Genomic DNA, 15,138 nt, shown 5'->3' with positions numbered 1-15,138 from the left:
TTCCCAACTCTCTATACATACAGGGGCTGCACAAGATATAAGCTATAACCTGGGTTTCGCCTGAGTCGGGCTTGCTGTAACAGGAGACAGTCCTTGTGTGTCTGTCGGTGGACCTGTAATCTCATGAGCTCACGGAGTGTGTGGTCAAATGACGTAAGCCAGGGCATGGAGGGGGTCACGGCTGAGAGAAACCTTCCTCTGGGGGAAGAGTGCAGGCCAGGGCAAGGTCCGGGCCATCATTGTTGGCAATGCTTCAGGAAGGGGGTGCTGAGTTAGGGGGTCTCTTAGTACGGAGGCAGAAGGATGGGCTAGAATCCTGATTCTAGATTCAGAAAGACTAAGGCAAGAGTGGAAGAGAGGAAATGTCAGTGGCAAAGGAAGCAAGAGGAGACCAGGAGAAATGTGAGACAGGAGTTTCCTGGAGAAGGAGTCCGGAGGAAGAGCCGGGTGAGGTGGACGCGGGGAGAAATGGACTTTCCCTTTATCTTGTGGTTTTCTTGGCAGTGGAGCTCAGAGCGGAGGCCTTCCCCTGGGGGGTCCTTGAACTCACTTACACTCCCCAGCCTGGTTTTGCCCCCGCGGGGACTGCAGTTCCCACTGCCAGTGACACAGCCCCCCGACAGCATGCCGTAGCCCCCCGAGACAGAGCTGGGCCGGTAACTTAGGTGCCAGCGCCGCTGAAACCAAAGCTGGCCCGGTGCCCGTGGTCCCCGCCATGGTGTGCTGATGACCGCTGTGGGGGATGCAGGGAGGAGTGATAAGTGTATGTCCCCGGACAGGGGTAACCCCCAAGTCCCTCCAGTCTCCCAGCTGCAACTAGCATAGATGTCTCCCTCTTAAGCAAACACTTCACATCAACTATGGACTCTAGTGACATATGCTCAATGCCTGAGCAGCTCAAGCTCTAGAAAAAATAGCCCAGATCCTGTGGGATCTGGCCAACATTAGCACAGGTGCTGCGCCGCGGGTCTGGGTGCAGGTCTCCACTCTCAGTGCGGAGATGGACTCAGGAAGCTCACGGCCCGTCATGCAGGAAAGCCAGCGTCAGGGAGACAGAAGAGGGTGGACTGGGAATTCATCCCAGCATGGGTGAGATTTCTGGGAAGGGGGCCCCTGTGAAATATCAGAATATGATGGGAAGTTGGCAGCAGGAACGCTACAGAGGAAGAGGTCTCAGAAGTAAGGCGATGGTGACCATAGTGATCTACCAGGCAGAGCCAGGCTGTTCCATGGGGGCCTGGCGGTAGGCACCCACTTACTTCATATCCACTGATGGACTACAAATATACCCTCAGAGGTGTGAAATACTCACAGATGCTCACGGAGTTGGTGTATTCTCCAGACATCCTGTACGGAGAGAAAAGTGTAGGTGAATCTCCAGTGCGTGGAATCCGAGTTCCCCACACCACAGCTTGAAGTCAGCAGCCAGCCTAGCCCAGCCTCCACAAGCCCCTCCAGCCGGCCAGCCGGCCTTGGGTACTGCAGGCTCGGTACCACTCGCCCCCAAGGCTATCTTCCCACTTCAGAGATGTGCCAACTTGCAAACGGGGGCCCCCAACAAACAACACCCCTCAGGGTCCCTCTCTGGGTTTCTCTTTATCCATTTCTTCTTCCTGCGAGGTTAGTACCGGATAAATACAAGTGTGGAAATATTAGCATCGGTTGCCATTAAGGAACTGTCTGATTTTAGGACCAGTAACTTCTCCCCTGTGAGTCTCAGTGATACAGGGGTGCTCAAGCGATCAAGGTTTTTCACACACCAGTGCTTCAAGTACACCTGTCTGATTGTTGCTATGAACATGTACAACTCACACTGTTATATATTTAGTACTTTCATTGGCTATGTCTTTATAACAAAAAAATGCATTTTTCCTAAAAAGAAGTTTTATATCACCAGGGTAAATAGCCAACACTACCTGACAAAAAAAGAAAAAAAAAAGCAGCAATAAAAATAAATATAATGAAAATAAAGCAATTTGAAAATTTTTGGCTAGATATTATTGTCTGCCAGAGGCTCTGAACCTGGGATCTACTGTCTCTTTATTAATAGGGATATTTGCAAGGGTCCTGGGCGATGTTAAAGACACAACAGCACCACACTGAGACTTTCTCCCTGTCGTAGTCTGGGAAGTCACAGGAGAACTGTAAAGGATATCGCTGTCTCACTAACTGACCAGATGCTGTTTAAAGCTATGTTTGTTTGTGACCTGAAAAGTATCTCCAGACTGTCCAGCAACCTCTCCCACACTTTGAACAACTGAGTCAGAAGATTCCAAAAGTTCTTCCAGTTCTAACATTCTAAGAGCCTTCCCACCACTCACCTGCACTCCCTCGCCCTCCAGCAGCTTGCGGTAGGTGGCGATCTCCACGTCTAGGGCCAGCTTCGTGCTCATGAGCTCCTGGTACTCGCGCAGCATCCGAGCCAGCTCCTCCTTGGCCTGGTGCAGGGCAGCCTCCAGCTCGTCCAGCTTGGCCCGGGCGTCCTTCAGGGCACAGTCGCCCCGCTGCTCAGCATCGGCGATGGCCGTCTCCAGGTTGGAGCACTGGAGGGTCAGAAGGTAGCATTTTCCCCCTGAGCTCTAGGGCCCTCTGGGCCTCCCTTCACCCCTCACCCCAATGAGCTCACTATGGTCGGACCCTCCTCTGTCTGGCCCCACTTCCTACAGCAAAGCCACATCCATGGTGAAGGAGTCCTGTCAACATGGGTCAGGGAGGCTTGTTATTCTCAGCTGCTTGGCTTTCTGAAAAGACCCTTCCAATTGTTCCAGACTTTAGATGGGAGGTGAGTGTGGGGGATGAGACCAGGGGGTCCAATTGAGAAAATGGGTTTCTGAGATGGAGAACCAAGAGTAAGAGAGGAGCCCAGGGGAGTTATATGTGATAAGCAGTTCACTCTTCCCTTGGGAAATGAGCCAGGACCACCCAAGCCTCCCTTACCTGCTTCTTCACACTCTCAATCTCTGAGCGTAGCCTTTGGATAAGCCGAGTCAGTTCAGAGATCTCGTTCTTGGTGTGTTTGAGGTCATCTCCATGCCTGCCGGCCACTAGCTGGAGCTCCTGGAACTAGGGGAAGAGGGAGCAAAGCAGAGACCTTGACTCAGGGCCTGGCTGAGTTCAAACCGGCAGACTGTGCCTTTGTATTCAGAGTGTGGACAGGTGGATGGGGGTCCCCAACCTCACCAGGCCTACCAACAGCCTCCCACTCACCATCTGCTCACTGGATTTATTTGTTTGCCTTAAGCACAGTCATCTCACTGATGGTTAGATTTGGCCATAAGAACTGTTCAAAAGCCTTCTACTCTCCTCGCTCCAACTTTATAATACTCAGCTCCGACTATGATGCTCCTCTACCCATAGCCCTTCAAAGTCAAGGTCAAAATCAAACTACGAGCATGGCATCAAGGTGCTTTGAGGTTTGGCATCCACCAGTCTCCCCAGACTCCTTTTTCACTGCCTCACCTTCATCTACTTGTCTCTACACCTGTGCCAAACAGTTCCATGTCCCTAAACGTCCCCTGTGCTCTCAAGTCTCTGAGTCTTTGCACCAACCGCTACCTCCCCCTGGTAAACCCTTCCCCACCCATTTCACCTTTTTCCTTAGCTAGTTCCAACTCAGCCAGGGCAGAGTCACTTCCTCCAGGAGGCCTGCCTTGATCTCCAGTTGGGTGTACTTCTATTTCCATAGCTCCTGGCACTCCAGTCCATAGATCTTACCACACTGTATTACAAGCACACCTTTCTGTGTTTTCCCCATCAGACTTAGCATGACTGGATGGCAGGGACCTGTCTTCTCTGTGACTTCCTCTCCTTCACAGCTCAGCTGGGCTCCAGGCTACTGGAAGTCTTTCCCAGCATGAGGAACATTGTGTGTGTGTGTGTGTGTGTGTGTGTGTGTGTGTGTGTGTGTGTGTGTGTGTGTGTGATGTGGTGGCAGGTTCTGCTATTCCCCAACACTGCTAGCCATGAATTTGAGATCATCTGCTAGTTTCAGGATCACTCCTGCCTTTGATGCCATCCAGTGAATAGTCAAAGAGAATATTTTAGTTCTACCCCAGAATCTGTCTTAAGAGGAACTTGGAAAAGTGTGACATTCAGAACTCATGTGGCTGTGCACTGCCTCTCTCTGTCCCTGGTGCAAGCTGTCATATCTGACCCTAACAAGGCCCTAGGTTCAAGATTCCTCTTAAAGGTGCCAGGTCCCCTGGAAGGCAGTGGATTCTCACTATGCTCCTGTGTTTTATCTTTGGTGCTAATCTTGGGACGATAAACACGGGGGGCGGGACTGGTAGTCTTTTTTCTGCTCCTTTGCAAAGCTGTGTGTGCAGGATGGCTCTCCCTACACACTGACAGAGAAGGAGGCACTAACTTCCCCAGTTCTGACACCAAGCAGTCTCCTTTTGAGGCAAACAGGTGAGCATCCTTCTCCATTCCACTCCCAGCCCACCCCAAATCCTCACTATTAAACACTTCTTACCAGAGTCGTGTCCTGATCTTCTGTCTAAACACTGGAATTGGCAGTCAGTGATCTAGATTCAAATCCGCTCCATCACTTACCAACTAAGTGATCTTGGCAAGTTACTAACACTCCTGAGCCCTGGTTTCTTCATCTTTGAAAGGGGAACGGGATAATAGTAAGACCTCATAATTCTGTTGTTAGAACTACACTAATGAAACTCTGGTCAATCAGTGCTTACCTCCAGATGGAGAAGTGCAGGTGTGGATAACCCCAAACAGCAAATGATCCAAAAACCATGTCTGTGCAGACCTGCCTAACCCTTCTGGAAGGAACCTGGGGTTAAGCACTGGCCACGGACAATCCAGAGTGGCTGGGCCACATGGCCGTCCCTGACACTGGCTTGCAGCAATCACGTGTAGGGCTGTGGGGACTAGAGACTTGGGTTTTAAACTTTTATCAAGGAGCCCTGGCTTGTGTTGTTATCTGGGCCTTGAAAGCCTCCTTCCTCTCACCCCTGCTGGCCACATCTTTCTGTCCCTATGGTGGCAAGGAGGCAGAAGGGAGGGACAAGATAAGTCCTCAAGTGTGTGACTCTCCACTGAGAAGGAACCCGATAAACAGCATGAAACAATTAGGAAGTTGCCATCTTGATCTGAGAAACCAAATTATCTAAAGAATCACTTCCCCACCCATGACCCATTAAAGGAGTTAAGATCTAAGGGACTCATACTCCCCCTTTATCCTTGCAGTTGGACTTGAATGAAAGGTAGGAATTACCTGATCTCAGATCACACTCAAGAGACCCCCTAATTTATTGCAATTAATGAGGGAGTTGAGATGCTAACCACCCATGTTTCTCTCCCTCTCAGACTCAGTTCAAAACCCTCTGCCTCCAGGAAGTCAGCCTGACCTGCCCCACCTGGTCCCCTAACCTTTTTCTCCTCAGCATCCAGGACTCTGTCTATGCCACATTCATTTGCACTTGGCTGTAAGTGTCCCTTCCATGGCTGCCCCCAGTCTAAGTGGGATCAGTCTAAGAGCTTCATCTTCTCCTCCTTTTGGGCTTTCCCCAGCACCCGGGACAGTTCTGTGCTCCCATCAAATGTGTGGGACATGGTGGGCCATGGGCTCAGGGGAGGTGTGCAGCCCACCTTGGTCTGGTACAGCGCCTCGGCCTCGGCCTTGCTCTTCAGGGCGATATCCTCATACTGGGCACGGACCTCAGCAATGATGCTGTCCAGGTCTAGGTTCCGGTTGTTGTCCATGGATAGGATGACAGACGTGTCACTGATGTGGGACTGGATCTGAGCGATCTCCTAACGGGAAAAAAAGAAACATGAAATGCCTTTTGTGGGCAGAAGAAGATGCAAGGTGATGGCCCTTTCCTAGCAGGAGATCCCTTAGGCCCTCCTAAATAGATGCAAGCTTCATTCCCCAAAGTCACCCACTGATGTTTTCAATACCACATCTGAAAACTGTTGAATGAGTTTGAAGCAGCTCAGGAAGAAAACAGCCAAGCTGTCTGTCACTTGAGACAGGAGTAGAGGAAGTAGTAGTAGTAGTGGGAAAACAGCCTGGCCGCCACACAAGATGACACTAAGGACACAGGAGCCCACATATGCTTAGCCAACAGGTTCCGGCTTGAAAGCCAGATGGTCAGAGGCAGTAGAAAGGGATGGAAGACTCCCTACTTCTGTCCCTGGAGATTCCTGCTCAAGACCCAGGGAGACACCCAAGTGGCAGGGAGAAGACAGGCAGAAATGAGAATATCCTTGGCTGAAGACCAGTGGGAACCCCGTAAGGGACCCATGGCTTCCTGAAGGAAGTGAGACCAGGACATCTGGAGGCCAGGCTGGGACTGATGGCACACATCATTTGGACGCACCAGGATAGATGTCACCCTTCCTTTGATCAACATGGCCCCCAGCATCCAAATGCTGGAGATCCCCTGGCTCTTAAAGTTACTAAGGAATGAATAACCAACTACTCATTCATATGTCTCTCCTTCCAGAAGACAGAGCTGGGGATAGGACTAGGGGATGGAGCCTTACCCCTTCATACAGGCATTTGAAGAACTTGATTTCTCCATCCAGGGCATCCACCTTGGCCTGCAGTTCCACCTTGCTCATGTAAGCTGCATCCACATCCTAAAGGAATCCAGACACCCCCTGACATCGCCATTCTTCAAGCTCAGACAGGAGCTCTCCCAGGAACTGGCATCCGAGCACCAACACTCGTGAGCTGCCCCAGGGAATGGAGTCAAGACCCAGAGAGCAGGAACATGACTTCCACCCAAGACTTGCTGTGAGCCTCTGGAACTCCTCTGCACCCCATCCAAAATGGAATCTTGTTACTGCCTCTACTTCTCAAAGAGAGGGCTTAGGAGGGAGTGCTATCTCCCACACGGGGGTCATTCAGCAGTCGGAGCCCAGGACAGCCACATAGCTTTGTCAGAGACGGGCAGAGTTGGAAGGTAAACCTGCAGCCCCTCTCAAAGCATGTCCTGTTTCCCAAGCCAAAGCGGACACAACATGGGCTCCTGCCACTCACACCAAATATACAAAGTGGACAAGGTGATATATTCTAGGTAAACATCAAGGTGTCCCAAGATGTCCCAAGCAGTACATCCCTCCATCTTCCTTGGGCACTTCAGCTCTGGGTCATTCTACAAGAAGCACAGACCTCAGTCTCCTCTCTGCCCTCCACACTCCAGCGTCTGGGTGACTGAGGGATATTCACCCCCTCCTCACCTTCTTGAGCACCACAAATTCATTCTCGGCAGTTGTGCGCTTGTTAATTTCCTCCTCATACCTGCAGGGGAAGCGTTGCAGTGAGCAAGGTGTGTGTGTGTGTGTGTGTGTGTGTGTGTGTGTGTGTGTGCAGGCTCATCATGAAAGCAGAAAAAGAGGTGCCTGCACTATGTCTCATATAGCAGGTATTATTCTATATCTTTGCAGATCTGTCCAACTCACAAGGACTACTTAGCCAGTGCTATAGACAGGGTTTGCAAGCAACTCCCCCCCAGGCCAAGGGACCAGATGATTTGGGGTCTGGATTTCCCCAATACCTGGAGAGTAAGTAGGTTCTTCCTCCTCCGTTAAGTATCCAAATCACCGGAACATGCTGCTTCCCCTTTTAGCCCTGATCTTTGTGTCACTCCAGCTGCCTGACACCCCTGTTAATAACTTCACCCCATCTCGAAGCATGAGTCTTAAGGAAGTCAGAACTATCCCCTGGGACAGGAAGAGGGGGCATGGCCCAAATGTCCACGACCTGAGGGAGATGAGAGAAACTCCAACTCCCTGCCCTGATGGGTTGAGGCAGGGGGACGGTGGTTCCTTGGAACTTGGGGACCCACTGAGCAAGCTTAGTTGCTGGGAGGCTCTCTCCAGTGGGGAGCAGGAGGGAGCACGCCAAGGAGGTGGCCACTTGCCAGGACAGCCCTGTCACTGCCTGAGAGGCTGACTCTCCACTGTCCGGACTGCCTGGCCACCCAGAGAGGGCCCTCATCCTGCCCGGCTAGGGGAACTCGGGATGGGCCACTCTCACCCGAGCTCAGTGCCCCTGAGGCCAGAGGCAAGTGTCCCATGGCCTGCCGGGAAAGCCCAGCGCTGGCAGGCCAGCCAGCCTGTAGGTGTGGGGTCCCGCTCACCTCCTCTTGTAGTCCTCCACCACGTCCCGCATGCTCCTCAGCTCCGAGTCCAGCCGCACCCTGTCCCCGGACAGCGTCTCCAGCTGCTTCCGCAGGTTGCTGATGTAGCCCTCGAGGATGGGCTCCAGGTTGTTCTTGCAGTTGTTCAGGTCCAGCTGCTGCAGCAGCTCCCACTTGGTCTCCAGCACCTGGTTCTGCTGCTCCAGGAACCGCACCTGGGACCCAAATCAATAGAGAGACTGTGTGGTTTCCTTTCCTGGACAGTGGCAGTGTGGTCCTGTGCTACATTAGCTTAAAGGGTAAGCCTCAGCCCTTAGGAAATGTCCCTCACAGCCTTGCCCCACCCAGGGCCCTTTGTCTGACTGAGGTTCTCTTTCTGGAGGCAGCCCCAAAGATCGGGCAGGGCCTCATCATCTTCATTTCCCACTAGCCAGGCCTGTCTCCTCTGTACCTGTCTAAATCTGCCTGAACCAGTATCCACGGGCAGCACGGGCCACCTCTTTAAGGCAAGTCCTTAGACACGTAAGCTGGCCTGCTCTGGCCTTCACACTCTTGGGCGCCCCTGCTCAGGGCCTGGTGGCCTGGCCTATGCTCTGCCTCCTCTCTGTCTCCTCCATCATGTCAGCTCTCAGCCCCACCAGAGGCAAGCACTCAGCTGACTGGGGGTCTTGGGCCTTCCTCTGTTGCATTCATGTTCCAATTCTCTGATCTCGGAGCATTTCTCCAGGGGAAGATCCAGCAGTCTCAAGTTGCAGCCTGCAAATACCATACCATTCCCTTGCTCAAAGTGCTCTGGTGGCTCCCCATCACCGGCGGGATCGAATCCAAATTCCTCCTGTGCTCTTCGAAATGTGCCCACCCCTTCCTTCCCCTCCTCTACCACTCACCTGACTCTCTCGCAAAGCCAAGTTCTCCCCATTCTCTGGACAAGTCTACCATGATACATGGGATGACTCCCTCTCCCTAGGCTTCCTTTCCCCACCTCCATCCAGTGAACTCCTATTCATGTGCTGCCACCCTACTCACTGTCACCCCGGTGAGCTTCCCCTGCTCCCCTGTGTTCAGGAAGTTTCTATTTCCCAAGGCCCTGCTACCCTTTTTTTCCTTGAGGTTCTCAAACTCAAGTGGGTATCAGCATCACCTGGGGGCTCCTGGGTCTCACTGTCAGAGCTTACAATTCAGTATGAGGCGGGGCCTGAGAATGTGCATTTCTACAAGTGCCCAGGTGATCCTAATGCTGCTGGTTCAGGGAGCTCTTTTGAGGACCACAGCTCTAGTGCATCGCTGATCCCCATCTGCCTCACCTTATACATTGGTGGTATTATAGGTTATGAGTTTGTCTTTCAACCAGAATCTGAGCTGGTCTGGGTCCCATGAGAGGAGAAACTGGGGTCTCCATGGCTTTATAGATATTCCAGGCTGCCATGGAGCTCTCCTTTGTCCGGCTTCCTAGTTTCATAAACTGTTACTCTCCTACTTCTCAACTTTGAGGCCACTTCCCCGACCTCCTGGAAACCTTCCCAAACCAAACTCCCTGGCTCCTCCTGCCCCTCTGACCCCCCACACCCCCAACCCCTCAGCACTGATTTCAGGTTTTGTCCAGTTCTTCCCTGCTCTGTCCCTCACTGCGTCTGCATCCTGGGGAGTGAGTGTCCTGCCTTCCTCTGGTTTCAGACAGGGAGCCCCCTGAGGGCAGTGAAGGTAGAGGAAGGAAAGGGCTCTATGCTTGGCTTGCTCCAAAAAGTCCCACCTTGTCAATGAAGGAGGCAAATTTATTGTTCAGCGCCTTGATCTGCTCCCGCTCCTGGGTGCGCACTTTCTGGATCTCCGGGTCCAGCTCCACGTTGAGGGGGGCCAGGAGGTTCTTGTTGATGGTGACCTGGTGGATGCCCCCTGGAGGGCACACAGACGGACACACGGGCCCCAGGGCCACACTGCCAAACATGCTGCCAGCAAAGCCACTGGCCCGGCCTCGACCAAACCCATAGCCCCCTGCCCGCCCGCTGCCACTGGCCATGTTGAGGGAGATGCCTCCGGGTTCCCCCCAGGCTGTAGAGACTCCGGCTTCCAAAGCCACCACTGAACCCTTTGCCCCCTGCCCCGGTAGGAGGACGAGCTGCCCCCTGAGAACACTGCAGAGCAGCCGCTGAAGCCCCCTTGGTGGCAGCTCCCGACTTGTAGGTGAATTGGCGGCTCATGCTGGAAAGGCCAGAGAGATGGAATAAGATGCTAACCCTTGGCTGAGATGCAATTCACCAGCCTACAATCTCAGGCTCCCCCTTTATAGGGCTCAGGAGGGAGCCACTGCCCTAATTTGTGGGTTTAGTTTGCCCAGGAGCAAGAAATCATTTTCTCCCAGCAAAATCAGAGACACGAGGTAAATAACTTGAAAACTCCCAAAGTGCTGGGCTTGCAAGGCTGCTCATGTAATTTGAGTCTTATCTAATTAACATGGGATAATTAGCCTGACCAAATTGTCCCTAGAAAGATCTTGGCGGAGAGGTTTGTCACAGCCTCAATTGCCCTTCCTCAGGGAGGGGGGAGGCTGGATTGCAGGGGTGCAGAGGAAGACCTTTAATTGACAGTCTCATCTGTGAGAGATCTCAGGACTCTACCAGCATCAGATCAGGGACCTTGGCTGAACTGCTTTTATGTGGTTAGGGAAAGACTCTGTGGCCTGGCTTCCCAGGGCTGCTAGAGACAGGAATCCAGGGCCTCTGTTGTGCCCTTCCAGGCAGATCTTCTGCTCCCCTATGCAGCCAGGCTGCCCTGCACACACCAACTTCTTTGTTCCTGTACTCTCACACCCCACCTCACCCTTGACCTTGAAATAATGGCATTGCCACCATTCATGGGTAGCTGACACTAGTACAGCACTTTACAGCATTAAAAGATCTCCTTGCACACTGAAGCTCGCTTCATCCACTCAGTCAGCCTGGGGAGGAGTATGCTAATCCACATTTCCACAAATGAGAAAACAGGCTCAGATAGCTGAGGATAGCAAACATTTCATGAGCCCTTTTTTTGTTTGAATCCCAGAGGATGCAAACACCTAACAAAACGAAGGCCTCAGCTTTGAGGTTCTCTGGGCTGGTCTTTCTGACCCCACATACATAGCTATGAAGGCCGTATTTGTCCATCTGTCTGCCCATCTGTCCACTGACCTACCCATTCATTCATCTTAATAGTCTTCTGCTAAAGGCGGACTCTCCCCAGGAAGTGTGCTAGGCTCTGAGGTCATAATTAATAAGATAGAAGCCTAGCTCACAATTCTAGGAGGGAGGACAGACACTTGTATTTCATTAGAGCCTTATCAACACCAAAGTATGTGACCCAAGCACTTCACAGTTCCCAAATCCCAAATATATACACAGTATATAATAGCCTTCACAAAAATGCAATTTTTTCACTCCAGAGTGCTTGAATGAAATTTGCCAATCCCACTTTTTCTATTTATGTCCAGAGATTATAGCCCTGTTCTGTATTAGGTATTATAATACACCAGTATTATGCCTCTACTGTAAAACCAAGCAATTGCCAAATTCAACCTCCCCTGTTCTTTTTATACAAACAGCTATTTTCTAGTTAAGAATAATCATTTTCTTAGATGGTCTCAATTTCACCACCAGCAATAGCATTTGGCAATCTTTTCCATTTTTTTTTCACTGGGCACAAAGGTTTTAGCCCTTTGCAATTTCTTCATAAGGCATGATGAGTGAAGACCCACAACACTGTGTTGTGATGAGGATGCAGAGTGTTCCAGCCAGAATCACTCCTAATTGACTCCTTTCAGCACACCAGTGTCAGGGTAGACATGATTCAGACCCATGGCTCAGCAAAACTACAGACTGCTGTCACAGGCCTTGAGATCACTCCCTAGGGGCTGACAGCCAGTGGTCACACTGTGAATGCTGACTCTGCAGTGCGGTTGTATGAGTGCTAATGCACAGCCAGCCCTCATTCAGCATGGCCTTCACTACCCTTCTCCCACCCTGGCCCTTCTTCCTTGTGAACTTGCCATAATGGGGCACCCCAGGGAAACGTCTCTGGTCACATCTCAATTCCAACTCTCCTCTTTGGCCAGCCTCCTCAAAGTGTACCTATTTTTTGCTCTAACTCAGTGTTTCCACATGTGTTTCAGGTGTGTGCCAAATCTTTCCCAACAGCCAGAAAGGCTCCTAAGGACAAGACCCACACCCTATCCTCCCTCTTCACTGCCCAGAACCACAGGAGGGAGGGGACTCTCAGGAAATCATGGAGGGACAAAAGATTCTTTGATGTCCCTTGAAATCATTCCCTCGAAGGACAAGATCCTTAGTATCTGTCTTTAAAAATTCCCCTAAGTGGGCCACTTATATTTCACATCCTGCCACTGCTATTGCCAGGGGAAACTCAATGCCAGCTGAAACCTTATCTGATCTTCACCCAGTTGCTAAGTCAGCCCCATTTCCCACAGAGGGCCAGTGCTGCCATTAGCCTTTGCTCAGGCCTCTAGGCAAGCATCTCTGATGGGTTCAGCACACAGGAGGCAGAAAACCAACCTCCCACCACCCCGCAAAGACAATAAAATCATGTTGTAAAAAGAATATTTAGTACTTGTCATCCAGGAAGATGGAGGAGACATATTTTCCCCTTCTTCTGACGCTGCTTTAGCAGAAGAAATAGCGTGAACACTATTCTACTTACTGCAACTAAGAACCCACGTATTATATATAAAGCAAACATAAGAAGACTCTGAAAGGTGGAGAGAAAAAGTCAAACTGCCTAGGGATCTTTGAAGACAAGGAACAACATGGTGGTGAGTTCCTTGGGTTTCCTATTTGTTTCATATATCCCAGACTTGGAACAGAAGAAAGCAATAGCCTGGAAGGGTACAGATTTTTCAGAAGCCCTACAGAAGTCTAAACTTTCTAGCCAAATATCCAGGAATGGGGAAGCCTAGAAAGACAGAAAACGTATAGACAGTAACCACTCTAGCCAAACATTACAAAAAACATTGAGGTCCCATCCCCACCTACTCCAGCAAAAGATGAGCAGGAGGCCTAGACCCACCAGACTATAATGAGGCACCCTGGGTGATGCCAGGGAAGGCCAAGGCAGAAGCTGGGACTTTCATCCCCACCAGGCAATTGTCTCAGATCCATCAAACACCAGTGGGACCACATGGGGAGCTCTGACTTCCACCCCCACCTGGCAGTAATAGGGTGTCACCCAATCCTTTGCCCTGTTGGGCAATGTCCGAAGAAGAAAGCTAAAACAGAAACTTAATAAGACCCAGGTCTTACAACATAATACCAAAAATTTCAAGATTTTGATCAAAAATCACTTGTCACATCAAGAACAAGGAATATCTCAAACTGAATGAAAAAAAGACAATCAACAGACACCAACACTAAGGTGACAAAGATGTTAGAATTATCTGATGAATATTTTTTAAAGATTTTATGTATTTATTTGAGACAGAGAGTGAGTGAGAGCAAGAAAGAGAGAGAGAGCACAAGCAGGGGAAGGAGGGTGGGGGGGCAAAAGGGAGAGGAAGAAGAAGGGAGAAGCTCCCGACTGAGCAGGGAGTCTGACATAGGGCTCGATCCCAGGACTCTGGGATCATGACCTGAGACAAAGGCAGATGCTTAACTGACTGAGCCACCCAGGGACCCCGTTATGAATATTTTGAAGCAGCCATGATAAAAATGCTTCAGTAATAAGAATATGCAAAGCAGATGGAAAAATAGAAATCTCAACAAAGAAATAAAAATATCAAGAACCAAGTGGAAGTTTTAGAGTTGATAAATACAATAATCAAAGTAAAAAAACTCGAAGGATGAGGTTAACAGCAGAATACAGGGGCCAGAGAAAAGACTCTGAACTATAAGATAGAACAACAGAAATTACCCAGCCTGAACAACAGAGAGAAAAACGAAAAGAAAGAAAGAGAGAAAGAAAGAAAGAAAGAAAGAAAGAAAGAAAGAAAGAAAGAAAGAAAGAAAGAAAGAAAGAAAGAAAGAAAGAAAGGGAGGGGAGGGAGGGGAGGGAGGGAGGGAGGGAGGGAGGAAGGAAGGAAGGAAGGGAGAGAAAAGAAAAAAGAAAAGAAAAGGAAAGGAAAGGAAAAGAAAGGAAAGCAAGGGAAGGAGGGAGGGGAGGGAGGGAAGGAGGGAAGGAAGGAAGGACCTGAGCATCAGGGACCTGTGGAACTATAACAAAAAATCTTATATTCATGTTATTGGAGTTTCATGAGAGAAGAAGAGGACTGGCTGAAAAAGCACTCAAAGAACTAAGAACTGAAAATTCCCCAAAGGACATAAATCTAAAGATTCAAGAAGCCGACAAATCCAAACAGAATAAACCCCAAAAAATCCACACCAAGATATAGCCCAGTCAGAATTCTGAAAACTAAGAATAAATTAAAATTGTGAAAACAGCAAAAGAGAAACAATACCCTACCTATAAAGGAAAGGATTTCAAAGGGCAGCCAAAGCCTCATCAGAAACCATGGAAGTTAGAAGGGACTGGCACAGTATTTTTCAAGTGTTTGAAAGCAAAAACTGTCACATGGTTTCCTATACCCAGCAAAAAGATCCTTCAGCAATGAAGGGGAAACCCTAACACTCTTAGATGAATGAAAACTATTGGAAGGATTTGTTGCCAGCAGACCTACCTTAAAAGAATGGTGAGAAGTTCTCTAACCAAAAGGACATGATAAAAGAAGAAATCTTGAAACATTGGGAAGAAGGAAAGAACATGGTAATAAAAAAAATATGGGTAAATATAATAGACTTTCCCTCTCCTCCTGAATTTTCTAAATGATGTTTAATTGTCGAAGCAAAAATTATAACACTGGGGTGATTCTAAATGTATGTAGGGGAAATATTTAAGAAATTATATCATGAAGGAGGGGTAAAGGGATGTAGAGAGTTAGGGTTTCTTCACTTGCACTGGTCAAATGGTGACAACAGTAAACTGTTGTGAGCTGTGTATGGGTCATACCCACAGCAACCACTAAAAATGCTATACAAAGATACTATACATATAT

General features: G+C 49.7%; 1 protein-coding gene across 1 annotated transcript; it reads right to left on the bottom strand.

The window, feature by feature from the left end:
- Positions 1–481: 481 nt before the first annotated feature.
- Positions 482–10,306, bottom strand: LOC113921564 (keratin, type II cytoskeletal 73). Its single transcript, XM_035729201.1, is given in 17 exon segments — positions 482–535; positions 537–664; positions 667–693; positions 696–722; positions 725–733; positions 1,313–1,347; positions 1,809–1,813; positions 2,328–2,543; positions 2,938–3,063; positions 5,608–5,772; positions 6,508–6,603; positions 7,207–7,267; positions 8,109–8,323; positions 9,859–10,140; positions 10,142–10,207; positions 10,209–10,270; positions 10,273–10,306. Coding segments are annotated over 17 exon segments (1,608 nt in total).
- Between the last annotated feature and the right edge of the window lie 4,832 nt (positions 10,307–15,138).

The sequence above is a fragment of the Zalophus californianus genome, chromosome 9 (assembly GCF_009762305.2).
Source record: "Zalophus californianus isolate mZalCal1 chromosome 9, mZalCal1.pri.v2, whole genome shotgun sequence".
Taxonomy (NCBI): domain Eukaryota; kingdom Metazoa; phylum Chordata; class Mammalia; order Carnivora; family Otariidae; genus Zalophus; species Zalophus californianus.
Note: the sequence above shows the minus strand (reverse complement) of the source record. Positions and strands in the feature narration are given on the sequence as shown.